This window comes from Corvus cornix, chromosome 10 (assembly GCF_000738735.6).
Source record: "Corvus cornix cornix isolate S_Up_H32 chromosome 10, ASM73873v5, whole genome shotgun sequence".
Lineage (NCBI taxonomy): Eukaryota > Metazoa > Chordata > Aves > Passeriformes > Corvidae > Corvus > Corvus cornix.
The window spans coordinates 13,178,859-13,199,108 of NC_046340.1; the positions used below are offsets into that span (position 1 = coordinate 13,178,859).

At 43.3% G+C, this 20,250-nt stretch overlaps 1 protein-coding gene across 1 annotated transcript in view; it reads right to left on the reverse strand.

The window, feature by feature from the left end:
• Positions 1-9,349, reverse strand: part of PRTG (protogenin) — an 80,492-nt gene extending 71,143 nt beyond the window's left edge. The window contains 2 exon segments of the mRNA XM_039558011.1: positions 8,293-8,595; positions 9,262-9,349. Of these exon segments, the coding sequence (XP_039413945.1) occupies positions 8,293-8,595; positions 9,262-9,349 (391 nt within the window).
• Positions 9,350-20,250: the final 10,901 nt, after the last annotated feature.

A 20,250-nucleotide genomic window follows, 5' to 3' on the forward strand; every position in this document is an offset into this window, starting at 1 on the left:
AGTTTTGCTGCTTTGTCATCAATACACTCAGAGTAGCTTGCAGCTAGACAGACTTTTCTTCTATCTAAAACACTGTGTTTGTCCCACCTGAAGCTGCAATTCCAAAAATCTTGCACATATGGAATTTGTCACCCATGCCACCATCCACCTAAAACATGTGCTTGGCAAAGATGTTCCACACCAGAATACAGATACAGTGAATTGCAATGTTTTGAGACCAAACCCATCCGACCACCAGTCCCTTGGTATCAGTCAGTACACAGGAAGTTTTCTTCCTAAGATTCTGTAGATGGGAAAATATATCAAAGACCCCCTCTGCAGCTGGCTTCATGCTTTTCACAATACATTTCTGCCACCATCCTGAAACAGCAATCATCTTACTCCCCACTGTCCAGGAGAATTGTACCAGGATTCTGATGGCAGATGCTGCTTTCAAACACAGTTCTTCTCCAAGGCTGGAGGTGTCATTTGCTTAGCACTATTCTACCATTGAAAAAATTGGTAAAATACAAGTAAAAATGCAGCTGTGAGGTCTTGAGAAGAAGAGACATTTGTGTTCCAGGAGTCATTCCTTTCCCCAAAGCTTTGCCTACATGCAGAAACAACGTCAAAAAACCCCTTTCAAATAATTTATGGGAATACGGGTATATTCTCATTATTTTAATCAGAAGAGGAAGTCAGTTAAAACAGGTATAAATGCAAGAATCATGACTACAGAAGGTTAAATAACTGCACTCTCTGTGGACTTTCTTTCTCCCCAGTAACCCTGCCAGAGATGGTGAAGTAGTGTCTTGGTACATTGCAACTTTTGCCTCAAATGATATAATCCTGATAAAAGCTTTGGATATAAAGCTTGTTGTCAGCATTCCTATGTCTTTTACAACAAGTTCATTTTCAGTATTTCATTTCTCACATTGCATTCTACTGCTCTGACATCCTGTAAACAAGCAGGTACTTACAGAATACTGTTGCTACAGTGTGCAGGCTAGAAGCAAACATAACTTGCTCAAGCTTAACTACTGAAAAATTTACAGTTTTCTCATTAGCCGAAGTCAGAGAAGTCAGACCCTGACCACAGTGGGAGTTTTAAAAGTTGTTTAATGTGTAATACTGGCACAGAAAGACTCAGGAACCCTGAAATTTTTACCCCATAAAATACAAAGATTACACATTCTGTCATTTTTGGGTTTTGATAATAAGAATCTAAGTGAACTTCAGGAGCAAACCTGTCTGCCTCTGGGGGAAATGATACCTAGATTCTATTTCCCTAAGCTGCAGATGCACTGCTGTGTCAGAAACCTCTACCAGAAGTACAAGAGATGGGCACTTGAGAAACAAGCACTTTGAAAAGGGCCTTGAGATGCTAACCATATTATCCAGATGCCACTTAGTTTATTTTGTCTTTGAGGGCATTTATGTTGTTAAAAACAAATAAAAACTTCCACTCACCTAAGACAAAATTTGATTTAACTGGGGAAAAAAAAAAAAAACAAAAACCCAAAAAAAAACCAAAAAAAACCCCAGCAAAACCAATAGACTTATTATTGAGAGGTAGGAAACAAAGTAAAAGAAGCAGGGAAAAAAATCTGTCTAGTAATGCTTATTCTTATTTTCCTCTAATAAATTAGGAAGGCCATCTCCCTCCAAAGTTTTTACATACAGAAAAAACAGAGGAGGACGTTACAATAATTCCATACACTAAGTCTTAGGCAAACTGTCCATACTCAGGTGGTTTCACAGCCATCTCTTTTCTAAGTCTGCTGTTTATGTCTTTAAAAAGTAACAATTTAATCTATACAACCAAAAATTGTTTCCACTACAGATGCAGGTTTTGGAAGGCTGCCAAATGGATTTCTACCTCCCAACACAAGTGATCTAGTGCAATTTTTTTTCCACCTTTAACTCAGTTGCTGAGACAATCAACATTTAAATGTAGACACTGCTTAAAATGCTGTTGCTTAAAAGCTACCTAGAGGTTGACCCTAGTAACTAATGTTGACCATACAACCCACACTTACTCAACAAAATGTGGAGTCTTGACATTGTTGATTACTTTTTCACTTAGGTGGTGATTACCAGTTATAAAGACTGGAAGTAATCAATCCCAATTTAACAGCTGGGCCTATTGATGAAACAGAAACAAAACAAAACAAAAAAGCAAAACTAAATAAAGATTATGTCCACAATTTTGGAGATAAAGTGTGGAGAAAATACAAAATCCTGAGGAAAACAAACAAATACTAAGCACAAATTTGTCCAACAATGGGCATGACCATATTTCTGTAGGAAAACGCTTAGTAACTTTTAAATTCTTCCTCCAAGATTCTCTTTTGTCATTGTCTTAAATTGTTCTGCACACCATCAATAGCCACAGCTGTTAAATTGTGAAGACGTGACAACAAGTCTCTAGGCAAACAACTGCTCAGAGTGAGATCCTTTTCTTCAGGATAATCAGAGCTGGCTGACAAAAGGGGGCCTTACTGAATGCCCTTTCAACAATTTCTACACCAAGAAATGCAGAGAAAAAGGGAGGGGGAAGAAAGGGAGCAGTGGGGGGGAGCACCACACTGCAGGAACAGAACAGCATCTTTTGCTGCCATACATTGCTTGCAAGTAGGAAAGGAATCTCCATAGGCTAGTGCACATAGCACACACAGAATTTGCACCAGGTAAGAAGCGAGTGCTTTTGGTCACAGCTCTGAACAACATGTAGCACAGCACCATGTTTTCCTTCAATACTTCTCATGTACGTGAAGTTTTTATTAGCTTTAGCTACAGAATACACTGACAAAAAGATTGAACAGTCTTTTAAAAGGGACACTAGTAAAAACTTTATACATTGTAAAGTTACATTGATAAAAACTAGTAAATAAACCCTAACAGCTTTGGTGTTACTAGCTAGGAAGAAAAGCAAGGGCATGGAAGGCCTCAGTCTGGCATTAGTCTTGACACAAATTTGAAACTGAGGTGTTGAGAAAATCCATAAAAAGCTCACTTCTCAAGTAACATGGTAGTGGAAATGAACACTGTTCATGTGCACTAAGTTTTTGGGGTTTTTTTTTTATCTTGGTAACAACATAAAAGCACATTCCTTATTCTGTGGAAGACTCTTACAAGTGCAGCCCAGTCATTGCTGAAAAAGGAGGGAATTCCCTAGTACCACCACCACCAAAAAAAAGTATGGTTGTGTCTTAAAAGGATAATTGTCTTCTGTCAATGTGCTGCAGGACTTCAGGTCAAAATACACTTGGAGAGATGTAGAGGAAAATACTACAATAAAAAGGGTTAAGAAAGATAATATTTCTCAGTTTTCTTATTTCTCAAGGATATCTCAGTTAAAGAACAAAAATCTTACAGTTCTTCTTCATTGTTATCAACTGACATGGCTGACTAAGACATTGGAACCTCATCCTCCTGCCTAAAAATACTGGAATTTAAATGCACTAAGGATCAGCCATGTTCACTCTCAGCTTAGAAATAAATTTTTCTCTCAGGATATTCAAATCAACCAATCAAAGCAACAGCAGTAGGGCAGCACTTGTCAAAACCTAGATCACCAGGTTCCTCAAGCTGTGTGTAACCACACCAGTTCTACAGCATTAAGACTTTGGATCTCTTTCAATACAAGACTATTGGCTACAGCTGCCATTTGCCATTTCACTTCCACCACAGTCCAAAACCACTTCTGCCCTCTAACACCACCTTTCTTTCTCACAATTTGTACCTCTCTCCATTACTATTTAAAATAATTAAACATACCTTTGAGTTTTATACGCATTTGAAAGACACCTGAAATGACAGATTCCATAGAAAATGAAAACTATATTGTTAGACCACAGCTATTAATCCTGTTATTTTAAGGCAAGATACTAAATTATTTTTAAAAAAATCAGTAGCAGAAGGGCAAAATTTTTGCTTACATGTTTCACAAAGACTGTAGTTTAATGAGTCTAAGTTTCCTTAGCCTTCCCCTGTCCCCACTAAGTCTTCCAACCTCCACACCAGTCCTCTCAGTTACACCAGTGCAATCACTGTGAGTGGCTCCAAGACAAACCATATTAGGGAACTCATCTGGGTTAAACACCGTCTTTTGTTTTAATTCTATTATTTTAACCCAGACTAGTCCATGCTCAGTTAGCTACACATGCAGCTGTGCCCACACAAGGTACAGCACAATGCCAAAGTGGGAACGAACAGCTGGAACAGCTAAGGAAACATGATTGTCACAGTACAGAAAGAGGCTCAGCTGGATGCACTCTTCAGTGCAAATATTTAAAAGCAGAGCAAAAGATGCTATTAGGCTATAAAAACATAAATACAGCCAATTATTGGCAGGACCAGAAGTCAAATCACTGCCTCAGCAGGTAAGCAAAATTACGAACTTTCCACAAAGTATAGCCTGCTATGTGTAAAGGGCCCAGCATTCCACAAACTGCAGTGCAGTGGGCACACACAGAGTTTCCCTCCAGGAACATGTTCCCAGAAACCTTCTGCTTGCATAACCTTTCCCTCTTGTGCAATGTAGAAACCTGTACAAGAAGAATTAGGCTTACATTTCTTGTAATTCACAAACATTAAAATCAGTTCAGCCAAGTTACAAGAGGAGAAAGGGTTATCTAGGAATGCTGTTTATATACCATCCATCTCAAGAATTCCATTTCCACTTTTTGTGAAAAGGAAATAAACAGTGAGCAACCTATCCAATCACTGCCCAGTGCCCATGTTACCAGCTTCAGAACATGATCCACCTTCTCGATTTCTCCTGAATAATATCTTATTGGAAGTCGAGCTTTATTTTTAGACAAAATCTTGGTTAACTTTGGTTAAATCTAAATTTTAAAATGCAGGAAAACAAAAATCTCCGCTTGTTTACTTTTGGCTGATTCCAAGTTGTACCAAAAGGACTTTCGCTGGAGTCTCCATTCCCTTTATATTCAGTTAAAAGGGATCTCTCTCAGTAGCAGTGACAAAAGTTGAATTTTGAGTAAGTCATGCTCTTAAGTAGTACCATTTCCCCCCCCCCATGTTGCCTCACAGAGAAGCAGATAGGACCTCCTCCTCTGCTCCCACATCAATCAGCCAGCTTTGGAAGTAACTACAAGCATGTACTGAAACTAATATTTAGTTTTACTTAAGCACCACCTCAGCACCAGAGCTTCCTTCTAAAAAAGTAGGGGGACCTCACAAAAAAAAAAGAGCCCTAAATTAGTCAAATTCTTTTGTGCATGGATGAACAACAGGAAAGCAAAGCCTTGGGGCCTCTGGGGAGGAACCCTGTCCCTGCAGACCTACTCTGATGTGCTCGGGAGATAAGGCTCCATAGTGACACTTAAGGAAAGGCCTGCTCACATTTGAATTTCTGCATTCCTCAAGAACAATTCATGGCAATCACTAACTTTGCAGAGGAGCTACATGAAAGCTTTGGCCAATGAATGAGGGTCATCTGCTCTTTATCACAAGGGTAAACCTCATCCTGGCCAGTTTCTAACCTTTTAACCCTGTGAATTCTTAATTTGCACATGAATAATGGAATTCTTGCCAAGAGTGCAACCTTCAGCTTCCAGTTTCTAAGTTTAGAAACCAAGACCTGATCTCCTTGTGTGTTCAGATCTTAAACTCTTGGACAGATTAAAGTTTTTGATTTCCAAATGCAACACTAAACATTACAATTCTGAAGCAAAAGATAAGCTTATTGGAAAAACCTCTGACCAGGCAAAGTAAAAGAACATCCTCACACCCTGCTGCTACCAGTAACTGAAGAGAGCATTTGCTTTTTTCCTCCAAAGAAAGAATGCCCATTTAATGCCTATTCTCCACCTGTTTAATATGTATAGTTCCTTCTGTACCCTGACCACAAGGTAATTTGCCTTTGCAGCAACCGACAACTGCTTCTAAAAAGAAAAATTGTAAGGCTACAAAATCCCCCGACAAGACTTTCATTTATTTCACTTAAAACGTCTGCAAAGTTCAATCAGTTCGTGAGAGCAGGCAGAAACACTGTGAAAATGAGAGAGAAAACTAATTTTGCACATGTTTTATGGGCTCCAAATTATCACAATACGAATTGCTGCCACATTTCACAGCTTTACAGTAAAGATGACAAGCTGAAACGAGTCATATTGGCGCATGACTAAAGAGAAGAGACTGCTACATAGGATAACTTCATGTTTGGCCACTAGTTAACCACTTAATCACTAAGTCAACAACACCTACTGTGATCATTATGGATCCGCTATCTCTTCCAGTTTTCTCCAACAGCCATAGAAAGCCTTTCAAGTATTCAAAGAAGAAAAAGAAACCTTTTGTCACAGTCCACAGAGAAGGGGGGAAGGAAAAAGAAAAGGGCTGCAAAACAAGAATCTCATTCCACAGCATGCAATCTATTGGTTCACAAGTCTTTCTTGGTGAAAATCAGCAAAATTAAACCACCTTTCTGATGAAACAATGTGTATGCTAGAAGCAAACATTTACAGAAGCCCAGTATTGTCTGAATAAATCCAAATACTACAATTGCATTACCATGCTATTCTACTATAATGCTCTGTAGTATTCCGGAAGTTCTCCAGTATTAAGCATAGAGCTCATCCTGCAATGTTTCCAGTTTAAAGTGGCCCTGAATTTTCCAGACCTACACACAGAATGCATCAGCCACTTGGCTGCTTAGCTTTATGTTGGTTAACAACAACAAAAAAAAATTCTATCCTCTTTAGAAGGGTTTTCTTGTCTAATTTTTAATCATGCTGACACTCTGAGTGAGGTGAATTTAAATGTCAAAAATTGTAATACTTCATTTTTCACCATTTTACCAAAAGCACCCAAGAATTACTTAGTCTATTAATCCTGTACATGAGCAAGATAAAAAGTAATACATAGGCAGGTTTTTGAAATGAACAGTCCAGAGTTTCACATTCTTTCAGCATGTGAAAACTCAGCATTCACTTGGAGCCACCTGCTTCCAGAATGGTTTTGAACCACCCAATGCTCTGGCTCACTGAACAAGGCTTTTCTCACCTTCCTGGGGGATCTTGTGGACAGTTTTTACAATCAGGTCAGAAGGACACAGAAAAAAACCTAACAAATGTTAACATTCACACATCTTTTAATGTAAGCTAATGTACCAATTTCAATAACTATTGTCATGTTGAATTTAGTAAAAGCTGCAACTTAGAACTAATGTCAAGTTTTCACAGAGGTACCAGCACCAGTTTTATGCAACTTGCTACTAAAAACAGGGTCGAAGAGGTCAAAGGAAGTCTTTTCCTATTAGATTAAATTCATCAGTTAAGTCCTATTATAGAGGGAACATGAGAAGACTACATAAACTGTGTACTCTCTGTGTTATACGTTCTTTGAAATGAAAGTTTTCTTTACTTTGCCAAAATTTACTTTTCTTTGAAAAGTACATTCCTATGTACTTTTGGGAAGCAAAAGGAGATCATGTTGTAGAAGTAGTCTAGTGGCAAAGCTCTGCACTGCCATGGAAAAAGGCACAGCATTCCGTTCCTCACACACATCTCTTGCTCAATGTTTAAAGATGATAGGAAAATAGAGGGCAACAAACACCCGGGGTCAGTCTGTTAAAGCCATAAAAGCACTTAGACACAACTATTTCCTTCACCATTCATCCAGCAGCAGGGAGTCACTCCAGAAACGCGACTCTCGCTTCCTAGTGGAAACACATAACAGGCCCTTGTGGGAGGTTCCAGAGGAGTCCCAAAAGGAATAGCATCCACACCTGCTTGGCTGAACACATGTCAGAAAAGCAAGGCCTTACAGTTGGCCAGAAAACCTTTCCCCTCTTTCCTCTCCAGAGATAAACATCTATATTAATCATTCCGCCTGCCCCAAGACGGCACAACACAACATCAAGCTACCGAACAAGGAATTTTTTTGGTTTTTTTAATCAATTCTGTAGATAACCCTTGTCAGGCTGCTAGAACAGCACTTGGGAAACAAGACCCAGGACTTCTGTAGCCAGCATTACTCTGCATCACCACCTGCTCCAGAGACTGGTGACACACATAAGCCACCCACACAAGGCACCACTGCCCAAGAGGTCTCACAGGTGCCTGCACCACTTCTGCCACAGCAGAGACTCAAAAAGGGACCACCATAAGTTTTTCTCATAATCTTTAAACATTTAAAAAGAAATAAAGGTTCTCTAGAATTACTCCATAATTTTGCATTTTAACTTTTCAGGTACACAATCAAAATGATAGGTTGTTGTGTGCTGTTTAGGGAACTGCTGTCACAAACTCACGAGCAGGTTAATAAACAGGAGCTGGGACTTACTTGCTAGTGTAAGGTGGCTTTTTTGACTGAGAATGGCCCCATATTTGTTCAGAGCTAAGCACTGGTAAAATCCTTCATCAGACAGTTCTCCCTTCTTTCCTTCCACCTCACTGATATACAACGAGCCATTGGATAAAGTGTAGATCCGTTCATTTTCAGACACTTTGCCTCCATTTTTCAGCCATGTAATAGTTACAGGAGCTTCACCACGGGCTTGGCAGTCTAAAACCACCGGATCCTTCCTTGAGACAGTAACGTCCTGAGGCTCTTTCACAAAAAACAGTTCACTAAAGCACCACACTCCTAAGAGAGAAGGAAAAAAAAAAAAAAAACAACAAACAACAAAACATTTTGCCTGTAAGGACAGACATGTAAGCAGAGACGTGCAAGTTACCAAGCACTGTGAGCCGCGAGTCATGCCGCGGAACCCACAGCACGAGGTGAAGCTGTCGCTATCACACGCTCCGAGCGCTCCGAACTCGGACAACTCTGGGGAAACTTGGTACTGACTCCAAGCGGCGCGAAGCCCTCAGGCTGCAAAAAGCCAAGGAGCCAGAGAGCCAGCGCCTTCCACACCGGCTCGGGCACCGCCACAGCACGGGCGGGGTGCGCGGTGATCCCGGGGGCCGCGGGACGCGCAGCGCCGGGGCGGCCACACAGGTGCGACGGCTCCGCCCGGCCCACTCGCTAATTTTACAAGCCTGCCAAAGCAGCCGGAGCGGGGCGCGTCGTAAAAAGGCTGATTTTACAAGGAATCGTTAGCGAAAACCCCTCACCAGAGCGCGGAGGGGCCGCGCACCGCCCGCACCCCTCACGGCCCCGTCGCGGCGCGAACAAAGCGCGGAGCCGCCGCCGGTTCCCGTCCCTCCCGGCCGGTCCCGCCGATGCCGGATAAATAAAGCCACGTGCGGCGGCCGCAGCGGGGCCGGGGCGCGGGCGGACAATGGGGCGCGGGCCGGCCGGACTCACCTGGCAGCGAGAGCAGCAGCGGCGGCAGCAGCGCCCGCAGCAGCGGCCGGCGGCGGAGCGGCGCCATTCAGCGGGACGCGGCTGGCATGCCCCGCCGGCCGCTCCACAGACCGGTCAGCGGGCGAGGGGAGGAGACTGGGGACGGACGGAGCGGCCCCGGCGCGCCCGTCCCGGCCCTACTCTCTGCATCTCGTCTCCATTGGCCTTTGGGGAGAAGAGGGGCGAGGGGCGGGGCAGGACCGGCCGGAGGAGGGAGGGAGGGACGCCGCTGGACGGGGCGGGCCGCAGGGCGGGGGGTCGCGGCGGACAATGCGCCGGGGCCGGGGGGCGGCAGGGCCGGCCAGCCCCGCGCACGAGGGGCCGCGGGCTCCGGCGCCATCTGGGCCGAGCACGGCCCCGCAGAGGCGGCCCCTCCCGGACAGCACCGGCACCCGACGGCAGCTCCGCCGACCCCTGAGCCGGGCAGGCGCTGCCGGCTGCGGTATTTGGCGGGCGGGCTGAGCCCTCCAGCCGCGGCAGGAGCTGCCGGCCATGCCTTCCCCCGGGACACCGGGCTCCCCCGGGACATCTCACGGCTCACCGGCATGGCGAGCATCGGCAACACGTGCGCTGGACCCGGCGCGGCGTTACCGAAGGGCTGTGCCAAACCCAGAGCTGTCCGCCCAGAGCACCGAACCAGGGGAGGTGCTGAGCAGTAGACCCTGCACTGCCCGGCGCAGGTGCAGCACTGTCCAGGTGTGCCAGAGCACCTCACACCCAGATAAAACTGGCCTTCCCGTGCATGCAGACAAATGTTTGACTTGAGGATGGGCATTGACCAGAAAAAAAAAAAAAAGCCAATTTTGTTATTGATTCTCACTGAGCCCATCCTACAGCACCAATAAAACCACTTCCAGATGGCCACATGGAACAGCACTGTGCTGTCGAGGATGAGCTGCCCTTCACTTGCATCCTCAGAAAACAGCCTTACGCTTATATCTGCCGCGAACTAGCTTGCCAAAATGCAACCTAAACTGCAAACATGGCTTGAGAATCATGCTGTCACCACCCTCTGGATAATGCGTATGGGAGATACCATCAAATGCTGCCGCTATCACTTAAGCTTTCCGTTCCACCCCTAATTTTACCCCATGCTTGCAGCAAGCAAATTTTTAATCTCTTTTTTTGTCTGTTCAGATTTCTAGTTTCTAAAGTTACTGCGTAGGAAGGCATCTTCTTACTCAGCAGATTTACCTTATGTTTGCATTCATTGTGAGAGCTGCTGACTTCACTGACAGGCAAGTTTTTACTGCTTTTTGTTCCTGCCAGCACTGCAAAGCTCACAGAGCTGAGAGCTGGCAGCCAAACCAGTCCCTTCTGCTGCATCATCACCAGGACTGGCTACAGCCCGAGTCAGTGACTCTTCTGAAAGTCTTTGGGAGAAAATCAGAACTACTAAAATGTGATGTAAAGCCATAGTTTGACCTACATCATCTTCTCCACTTGTCAAAAATATACAAGCAGAGTTTTCAGGTAGGGTAATTAGGAAATATTTGCTTTACATGCAAATCACTTACCCAAAAGGCATCCAGACAGTTTCAGTCACTTTACAGAGCAGAACTGCAAATGCACTGTTTTGGTGTCCAAATAGGACTAAATAGAGCAACAGGATCCACTTGATCCAGTATTTTTCAATTTTCCTCAGTGTTTTAATTTATCTAATCAGAAAAGTGTGAACTATGAAAAAAAATCACAAGCAGTTTTGCTTACATTATTTTTGAGCATTAATGACTAAATATTCATTCTTTCTCATGGTAAACTCACTGCTTTCATCTGTACCTCATGTTGGTACTGTATTCTCTCCTGCTAAACTCTGGTTCATCAGCATGACCTGAATTTGAGATTTCCTTGAGGAGCTCAGCACACCTAGAAGAAAAATACAATAGGGAATGCAGTATCCAGTAACATTTCTATGCCAGGTGCCTTGGTCAGTTGGTGGAGTGGCTGGAGCTGTCCCTGGGAGATGTAAGGTCATTTTCCGGCAGACCTTGGCACTGCTTCCTGCAGGCATGAGCGGATGGCTGAGCTGTACTGTCCAGCACTGGACACTACCTCACCTGCCCCAGGGGAACACCTTGCCCAACTCACTAACCTTTTTTGAAGGAGGGGTTGGTCTGAGTTGACCAGGGGACAAAAAAAAGCCAACACAGAGAGAGGAAATTGTAGTCCTGTCCTATTTGTGGGCTGGTTTGCCTTAGCTGTGTTGTCTGTGCTCACTGCTGTATTCTGCTGTGATGGCGAAACTGCTTTACCATCTCCCTGGACTACACTGTGCCAGCAGGAGATTTTGACTCATGAGATCAAATGCAATATTTGTATTAAATGGCTTAAAAAGAAAGTGCTTCCCTCTGGAATGCTTCTTGTGCCTGTGTCTGGGCAGCTACAAATGCCAATATTTTAATTTTGATATTTCTATTTAACAAAATAAGTAATACAATTCTTACTAGAACTAAGCAGTTCAATAGCTAGATAAGTATAAACTCTCCCTCTTTAATTTGTCAGGATTCATTATTTTAACACATTTCCCAGTAATTAATTGGGTTAGAGATAGTGCAGACTTGCGATAACATATCTAAATTCATATATAACTGATAAACTCACTGAACCACAGTTTAAAGGCACTGCCAGTTGTAACTTTGTCAAATACACCAAATTTGTAAATATGCAGCCAATGAACCCAATTATCTACTTGGCCAACCATTTCAGAAGCACTATCTTGAGAAAGACAGAAAGGCAGTCCAGGAGTACAAGAGGTTGCCAACCAACATAAACAAAGCTATGCGTACTTTGCTGCAAGGCAGCAATTTTTCTTCTGTCACCAACACAGACTTTTTTTCCTTGACTCAAGCTGTATTTTTGGCTATCCAGATTTCCCCAGCTTTTGTGGTTCTTTTCAAACCCATATAAACCCTTTTCTATGTTTTCTCTTAGATTTTTGGGTCTGCAAACAAGCTGCACACATCTTTCAAAGAAATAATAACTTGTAATATTTGAGCAGTCAGCTCTTCAATGTCTTAAAACACAAGTCAGTAGTAAGAGCTCTCTTTGAAGTGCTATCCATGGCTGGAACAACAACATGCTGTCCAGGTTACTGTCTGTAAATAACCTGATTTTTATGCTGCATTTCAGCCTCAGCCCTGGCCAGACAAATCTATATGTTTCCTGGAAGGAAAGATTTTAAATATCAGATTGATATGAACAGATCTGACTCAAGGGTTTGCTCCATAGGCAGCTGGCAATGCATCCAGGACTGCTAAACTGAGCTAGGGCTGTAAAATCCAGAATTTTGGTACTATTATGAACCAAAGAGAGGGATTTTCCAAACGTTAACGAAATCTCATGATCATGGTGTTTATACGCTTTGTCTAACTTATTACCAACATCTCTAGAAAGACAACTGACAGGCAGGAGTCTTCTCTGGGATGGAATGAGCAGCCTCAGGAAAAGGAAAGAAGCTGAAAATTTGCTGTAACTGGACCTTCCCAAGGTGAACTCTGTATTTATGAGATCACTGCAGTCACAAACCTAGGATGGAGAATGCAGTTTCTTCCCACATTAGAATAAGATTTTTCTGGTGTTAGAACATTTACCTCTCCTTCAGCTTAAACCAGAAACAGACCTGTTTGCTCTGTGGTCAGTTTTGCACTGAGCATTTCACCCTTGTCTGGGAAAATGAATAGCATCATGTTAGCTCTTTCATCCCTGTGGCCTGGAAAAAGCTGTCACAGCAGCATGGATGGTGTTTGGCATGGCCACAAATGGCCTGAGCTGGGTTCCCACATGCTGCTGCATCCCACCTGATCTAACAAGCTCAGAAATGGGAAAGTGGTTTTACTCACATGGTCTCTTCTCCTGTTTTGGCTTCACATGGCTGTGGTCTAACACCATAACGTCACGGAACAGAAAAGGAGAGGAACAAGCACCTCTGGGTGGGAAACAGGAGAGGTGGAGAGAGAGTTATTTACAGCAGTTTAAAGAGTCCCCATTGGAATATGTGCAATCACAACACTATCTTCAATTAGCTGTAGCCTGTAAGATATGGTAGTAGGGTCCTGGAGCCCAAATCCATTTTCAAACAGACATATAATCATTATCATGGTCCCCCACAGGCTCAGCCCTTCCCTGCTACCAGTGCCAGCTCCCAGTTCATCCTCCAGCCCTGCTAGTAGGAGCTGCTGAGTGTCACTGCTGGTGTGGAGGAAGCTGGAGCTACAGGCACCGCAGGGTACCGGCAGCACAGGCAGCTGAGTGTGGCTGTAGCAGTACTGGAGCTGCAGCCCAGGGCAGTCTGGGAGCAGTGGTAATTGTCAGAAAGCTATTAACTACAGGGGAATTACTGCAAATTGCACCAGCCAGCTCTGCCTTCAGAGTACCCAAAGCCCAGCTAAGGGGCTGCCATGATGCTGCACTCCTGGCAGGGTGTAATCAGCTCTTCTTTTCAGGGAAGTTCGTTTTGTCCTTATAGTTCTTGCTCTGAGTGTTTTTGATCTGGTGTCACTGTAAGCATGTTTAGACACTTTCTTGTTTCTCATGCCGAACTCCTGACCCAGTTACAACTGTATTCCCAGATTTTAAGTATGTTACACTATTAAGACCCACCATAAAAATGTTTACTTTTGGTACATTTGGTCACTTAGTACATTCTTGTTTCATTCTAAACCTGTATACAGTTACCATCTCCATTGCCTTCTCAAAGGAGATTCACTCTTTCGATGAGCAGAAGGGCAAGCACACTTTGGGCTGAGCCCTTGGAATGCTAATGAACTTTCTCTCCAGGGAGCCTTCCTGTACAGGAAAAGCACACCCTGACAAAGGGATTTGAACACAGATCTCACCTCATCATAAAACAACAACTCCAAAGTGAAAGCAATACAATTATTTGCTATATTAGCATTTGTTTCCCCTTCCAGCCACCTTCTGGTGCTTCACTGGCCCAAATCAGTGGTGCACCTTTGCCAGGTTGTTTCACAGTGCCCCAGAGGCAGCCTCCAGATGTTTACCCCCACTGTCTAAGGCTCATCACACCAGAATGAAGAGGAACCCTGCCATGAATTTCAGCAGGAGATGGATGACACCCCAACATCCTCCTCCCTGCTGCCAGAGGTAACCACATGCAGTTTGGAAGAGCAACCTCACAGGGATCTGGAAAAGTGCAATCCCTTGCTCTTCCATGCCCATTTGCTGCTACTGGAAGGCGTGAAAAATACCTAAGTATTTTTGGTCTGTCAGCCTGCTGTTTCCTAGATGCAAGCCACCAGATCTTGGTACTTCAAACAAACCACACAGCTACAGAGAAAGGGGCATATCTGATCCCAGATGTGCTCCTGTCCTCACATACAGTGTAAAGACTTCATGGTGTGGAGTTTGGATTTACTGCAGCTCCAAGCTCTCTCTTCTGGCCTTCATGCCACAGCTGATGCTCCTCTGCTTCAGTGAACTTCTCTGAACACATAACCTGCCAGAAAATCCTTTCTGTTTTTCAGTAGAGTTTTTCTCCTGGTTTATCTCCCTAGCCTGGTTCTTAGGTGTAGAAACACCAAGGGTTGCAACATGGAGCAGAAGGTGTGGCAATAGCATGGGACAGCAGCTTGGATCAGTGAAACCACCGTGAACATCTCCCACGCCAGGCAGCCTGCACACTTCTGCCATGCCACCTTGGGCTCTCAAACAAGGAGCTGAGCACCATTTACTTCCTCTGAGCTCAGGAGTGCTCAGCACTCCTGGAAGGAAAGTCCTCAGCACGTAGCTGGCGTGGGACTAAAGTGCCAGCAGACTGGCAGCAGCAGCTGGAATCTGCACACTGAAACACACAGAATATTTTCATAAAGGGTTTATGCATATGTAGAAATTGCAAGGCACAGGAATGGTCCAGCAAGAGGAGAAGAGCAGTCCCATAAAATGCATTTGCAATGTATATATTTTTTAATTGGCTCAGTACAGTCCTCTCTCTCAACCCTTTCCCCAATATGGAAACAAACAAAATCCTGGAAATGCTGCAGTACTGTACTCTGATGTTATCTTCCATAAATCAAACTGTTTAGGCACTGGGTCGATACAATAAGTATCAGACCAAGAATAACTAAGCAGAAAGAAAGTATCTCCTAGGTTACCCTTTTCTGTGCTTGAATCTACAAAGGAATCTCCCAGAGGCAGTTTTTTGTTAGTCTGTCATGCTTATCATGATAACTCACTGTTCTGCAGTTATTTGTTTAGCAACAGGCATGAAATATGGTCTCCTTTCATCCCTATATGTTACCTTCACTTTGCGGTTACAACAGGAAACAGGCAAATAATTTCTTCCTCTTTTCCTTTATATGTTTGCAATGACAAAACAAATATTGGAAATAAAATAAATTAAAAACAAGGCAAGTCAGAGGCTAGCTAGAATTTGGACATACTGCTGAATATACCCTGCTACAGAGACCTATTTATTTTTGCTGTGAAAGATTGCCCTTCCTTTGTCTTTGCATTCTCAGCATGTTAACAAAGTGGTCTCTCTTATCTACAATTTATTCCAAGGAACTATTAAAAAGAAGGATTGGAGGAGGCTTCCTGCTGCTCTTGTCCCATTTCATCTCACAGAGACATAAGGAATTGCTGGTCAGGGAGAGGCCACTTGGCCAAAGCAGGCTGTGCCCCATCGGTTTATCTCGGTGCTGCCAGGGCTGCTCCCTCCAGTGCACTGCCCTGTCACGGGAGAGCGATCGTCTCTCAGGAGTGTGAAGATAAACAGATTTGAAGCCTTCAAGGCATGTTCCCAGCACCTCCTCCCCCTCACATGCACACAGAGGCTCGACCTGCAAATGCCCCTGTGCACAACACAGCTTTGGGGATGGAGACCGAGATGTTTGAAGGTCCACACGAAGCTGTGACTTGCACCCAAACGGCTTTAGCAAGAATTCGGGCTGACCCGTTAAAGGCAACACCCCGGTGCAAGGAGTGAGCTACGAGGGGGGGGGGGGGGGTGAACCGAGAGGAGCCAAAAGCCGGGCATTGCAGGGGTGATTTCTTTTGATGCCCAAATTGCTGCCTCCATCAGCTGCAGTTGCTGGGATTTTATCTCAGCTGGGCTGCAGGAGTCACTTGGGGGCCTGTGGGGTTCTCCCCTATTTAAAGGCTCTGGAAGAACTGTCTGCCCAGGGCTGGACAGGATATGAAGGCAGCTGGATCACAGTGCCCTGCATGTCCCAAGGGACGGCGGGGAAACAAAGCAGCCCACCCCGATTCCTCCTTCCCCTGCATTGCTGCTAACCTGGCTTAGGTCTCCACCCGGTTCCTGCCCAGGCACAGCAGAGCAGGAGGAGATCAGAAGCTCTGCTGGAAGCACATCCCCAGGTGCCCTCGGTTTAATGCCATTTAGCACTTGCCAACCAGCATAAGCACTGCCAGTTGCAAAGAGGTTGTGTGGCCAAGCAAAGAATCAAGAGAACTAATCCTGATGGAAATAACTTGGGGGACAAGTTACAACTTTTCTTTTTGTTTTGCTGGAATTAATTCCCTGGTTCAGTTTAGTGTGTGGCATACCTAGGTATGCCTGCAGAATACATAGGGAGAGCAACCGGAAGTTAAAGCTGCTCATAGTATAACTGTGCTGCTATCCAGCTATCTGCTGCTAATCGTTAGCCCAGGATTACGTTTGTTAAGTGCTAAATAACATTTTGCTATCATTTCTGTTCAGATACCTCTGTAAGATCACAGTGGCCAGATGCTGCCACATGACAGAACTTGTATTGTTTAAAATAATAAACATATGGAACACATACCAAAATGTTCATGCTAAGTAACTAGGGGGAAAAAGTAAGCGTGCCATGTGGGGGGCAGTTATGACAAGTTAGGGAGTTAAATTGGCCTAATGTGCTCAGCTGAGGAGCAGGCCACTGCAAGTCACTGTGTGGAAATCCTGTCTGGAGAGGCTGGGGCCATCCCACCCAGCCTCAGCAAGCTGCTGCACCCAAAGCATGATGCCTAACGAGAGCAAACCTTCAACATATAGACAGCAGCCCTCCAAATCCTGCCGGGTGTTCAAACTCCTGTTGGCTTCAGGGGGAGCCTGCCCTGTTAACACCTCCAGAGCAGGACACCACCAGTCATATCCTGCAGGCCACTCCCCACCACAGCCCAGCCCTGAAGCAGCTGCAGCCCCACACCAACTGATTGAGCTGCTTCAATTACATACAGCGTGATCAGGATTCATTTCTTTCTCCAGTGAGAGATCAACTGATCCAGTTTGTTTGCACCTTAAGAGTCAAATAGCTGGACCTTTTCCAGTACAGAAAAGTATTTTCGTGACCAAAATGTTGTTCATTTTTCCAACGCAGGTCTATCTAAGCATGCAAAATTTCAACTTCACCACTTCACCTCTTATCTTTACAAAATTGTAGACATTTATACAAATGAAAATGTGATCTTAGAAAGGCTTACAGTTAGACTCCGAATTCTCAGCATAGAAAATAGCAAAATGAATTAATTTGCAAAATAATAATTTTTAGCTACCTGTTAATAGAGCTCAATCGTATTACATTGGATAAAGCAGCACCTCACATTCTGATAGCTAACCTTTAATTATACTAAGAAAAGCACTTCTAACATTCTGATAAAGCACACAGAATGACTTTTTACTAACCTGTGAAATAATTATTCTGTGAGTCTTCAGCACAGGATGCCTATAACTACTGGACTGAGACCCAAAATAGGAATGAATAGCTTCTCAGTCCCCTGGTTTTGGGTAATTTCTGTGGGTCTACATAAAAAGGCAGGCATTTATTTAAAATTCTACATTACAGCAAGCAATAGTGCATGAGCAACTAATTAGGAATAAATCTGTTAAGGACGGACAACTAATTGCTGGGCAGCAGTACATAGAATGGGAAGGCTCATAACTCCATCAAACACTTTCTGAAACGGAATTTATTACATAATTATCATAACTAAAAAATAATGTGTTGTAGCTGTTAAAAGAAAATAAAATATATTCACATAAACCACAGCTTCAGCTAGAGAATAATTTCTAATATATTCTATAGAGAAATTCCCTTACTTGGGCAAAGGAAGAAAGCAGATTTTTCAGACAAAGGGATGGCATGGCCTGGCCAGGGTAACTTCTACTGAAGTGGCATAGTTTGTCATATCTGACAACCCACTGAAGAAAGTTATCACTAGTTAAGGGCCTGACCCTGCATTCCTTAAGTAGACAAAAATCCCTTTGAAGTCAATGAAGCATCCTGCTCGGATAACTATATCAGGATTTAGCAATTAATGAAAACTTCTAATTTCTTAAGTAGATTACAAAAGATTTTCCCTGAAAAATAACTATTACACGTTACTCACAGCAAATCCCTGACAGCGTGGGTTTGCTTCCAGCAGCTCTTGCAGCACGGAACTGTTTTTCACTAACTAGGAATTACCAAAAGTCAAAACCACATTGTTTTCTATTTGCATTGATCTGCCTAAAGTGTTCTTCTCTAGCTAATGTCTAGTTGAAGGTTTTGACAGCTCTGCATTGAAAAGGTCAGTAAGCAGTCCTCGGGGCAGTTTGATTTAAATCTTTAGCATTTTGCATACTCCCAAGCAGCAGCGCATAGAAGGAGGTGTATTAACAGCCTCTAAAAGGTCATACTTCCCAGCCCTCAAAACAAAACCCCAATCAGAAATATTTCAGCTTGTAGAAAGCATCAGAAAAGCTAACGGAAAATTATGGAAACGTGCCATTAAATTAAACTCAAAATGGGTTAAGAAAAACAAATTGTAATGTATGTTTTTAGACTGTGGTGTATTTCAATGGGAAGTTTTACATTCTGTCACATTTGGGAAGGCTGCCCTTATCTGTCTTTGCTCAAGAGGCAGGCTCACTTACTTAATGTCTGTTTAGGTTTTCCAAGCCGCTTAGCCTCCTCCCCCTCCCCAAAATCCCAAGCCTCTCTCTGGGATGAGAACCTGAAACCTACAATGCAAAATTTGTTTGAAGTCTCATTAAGCAAGAAACCTCAAATTAAGGACAGCTCAGCAAAACAAAACATTTTTCTACAGAATCACATGGACATAAAGCAAGCATTACATGGAAGTTCTCCCTCATTATCCCCTTTGTGAATTGTTTGTATTCTGATTAGCGTGCTAATGATATATGTTCCTCAGAGAAAAAGCAATTGCCTCCAAAGAAAAATGATTTAGTATTAAGAGCACCAAAGCTTGTGCTTGCATCTCCTACTGATTCTGTGATGCTGCAGAGCAAAATGGCAGCTGTTAAATACTTAATTCCCATTTATAACCATGGAAGATGGTAGGTGTTGATTGCCTTTTAAACGTATAGACATTTCAAAAACATGCTTCTATGACACCAGAGGTATGGATCCTTGGTGATAGACTGCAGAAAAATGGGCTCCTCTCAGTTCACATCATAAGAATTGCACAGTGAGTCTTTTAATAGTTGAGTAAAACCAGGAGATATTAAAATAAACAAACTGCCTGATAAAATGCAGAATCTCATACAAAAATAATATTGTAAGACCCTATCTGAAGAACTCAAGTACTACAACAAACTAATTAATGAGAAACAGAAAGGAAAACACAGACAGCATGAAAAATGACAGAAGAGTTGGTCTCCTAACAACTGACATCATTTTTGACCACACAAGAAATGAGTAAAATGAAGACAATATTTAGAAGTACACATACTCGGTTTTGAGTATTTTTTGAGTATTTCATATGTTTTAGCATGTTATCATTGCCACGATGCAATTCCCACCCTAGGGAATTGATGAGTATCATGTATTTGGTAAGTAATGCTGAAATTGCACTGAAAAGAGTACACAAAAAAAAAAAAAAAAGGAAGTCTCTGCTGATCCAGGACGTGCCCCACATTGACAGTATGCCAGAGGCAGCCGTGGATTTAAAGGACACGTGCAGATTTTTGTAAAGATGTCATCAATTAGTGAAATAGCACCAAACTGTGCT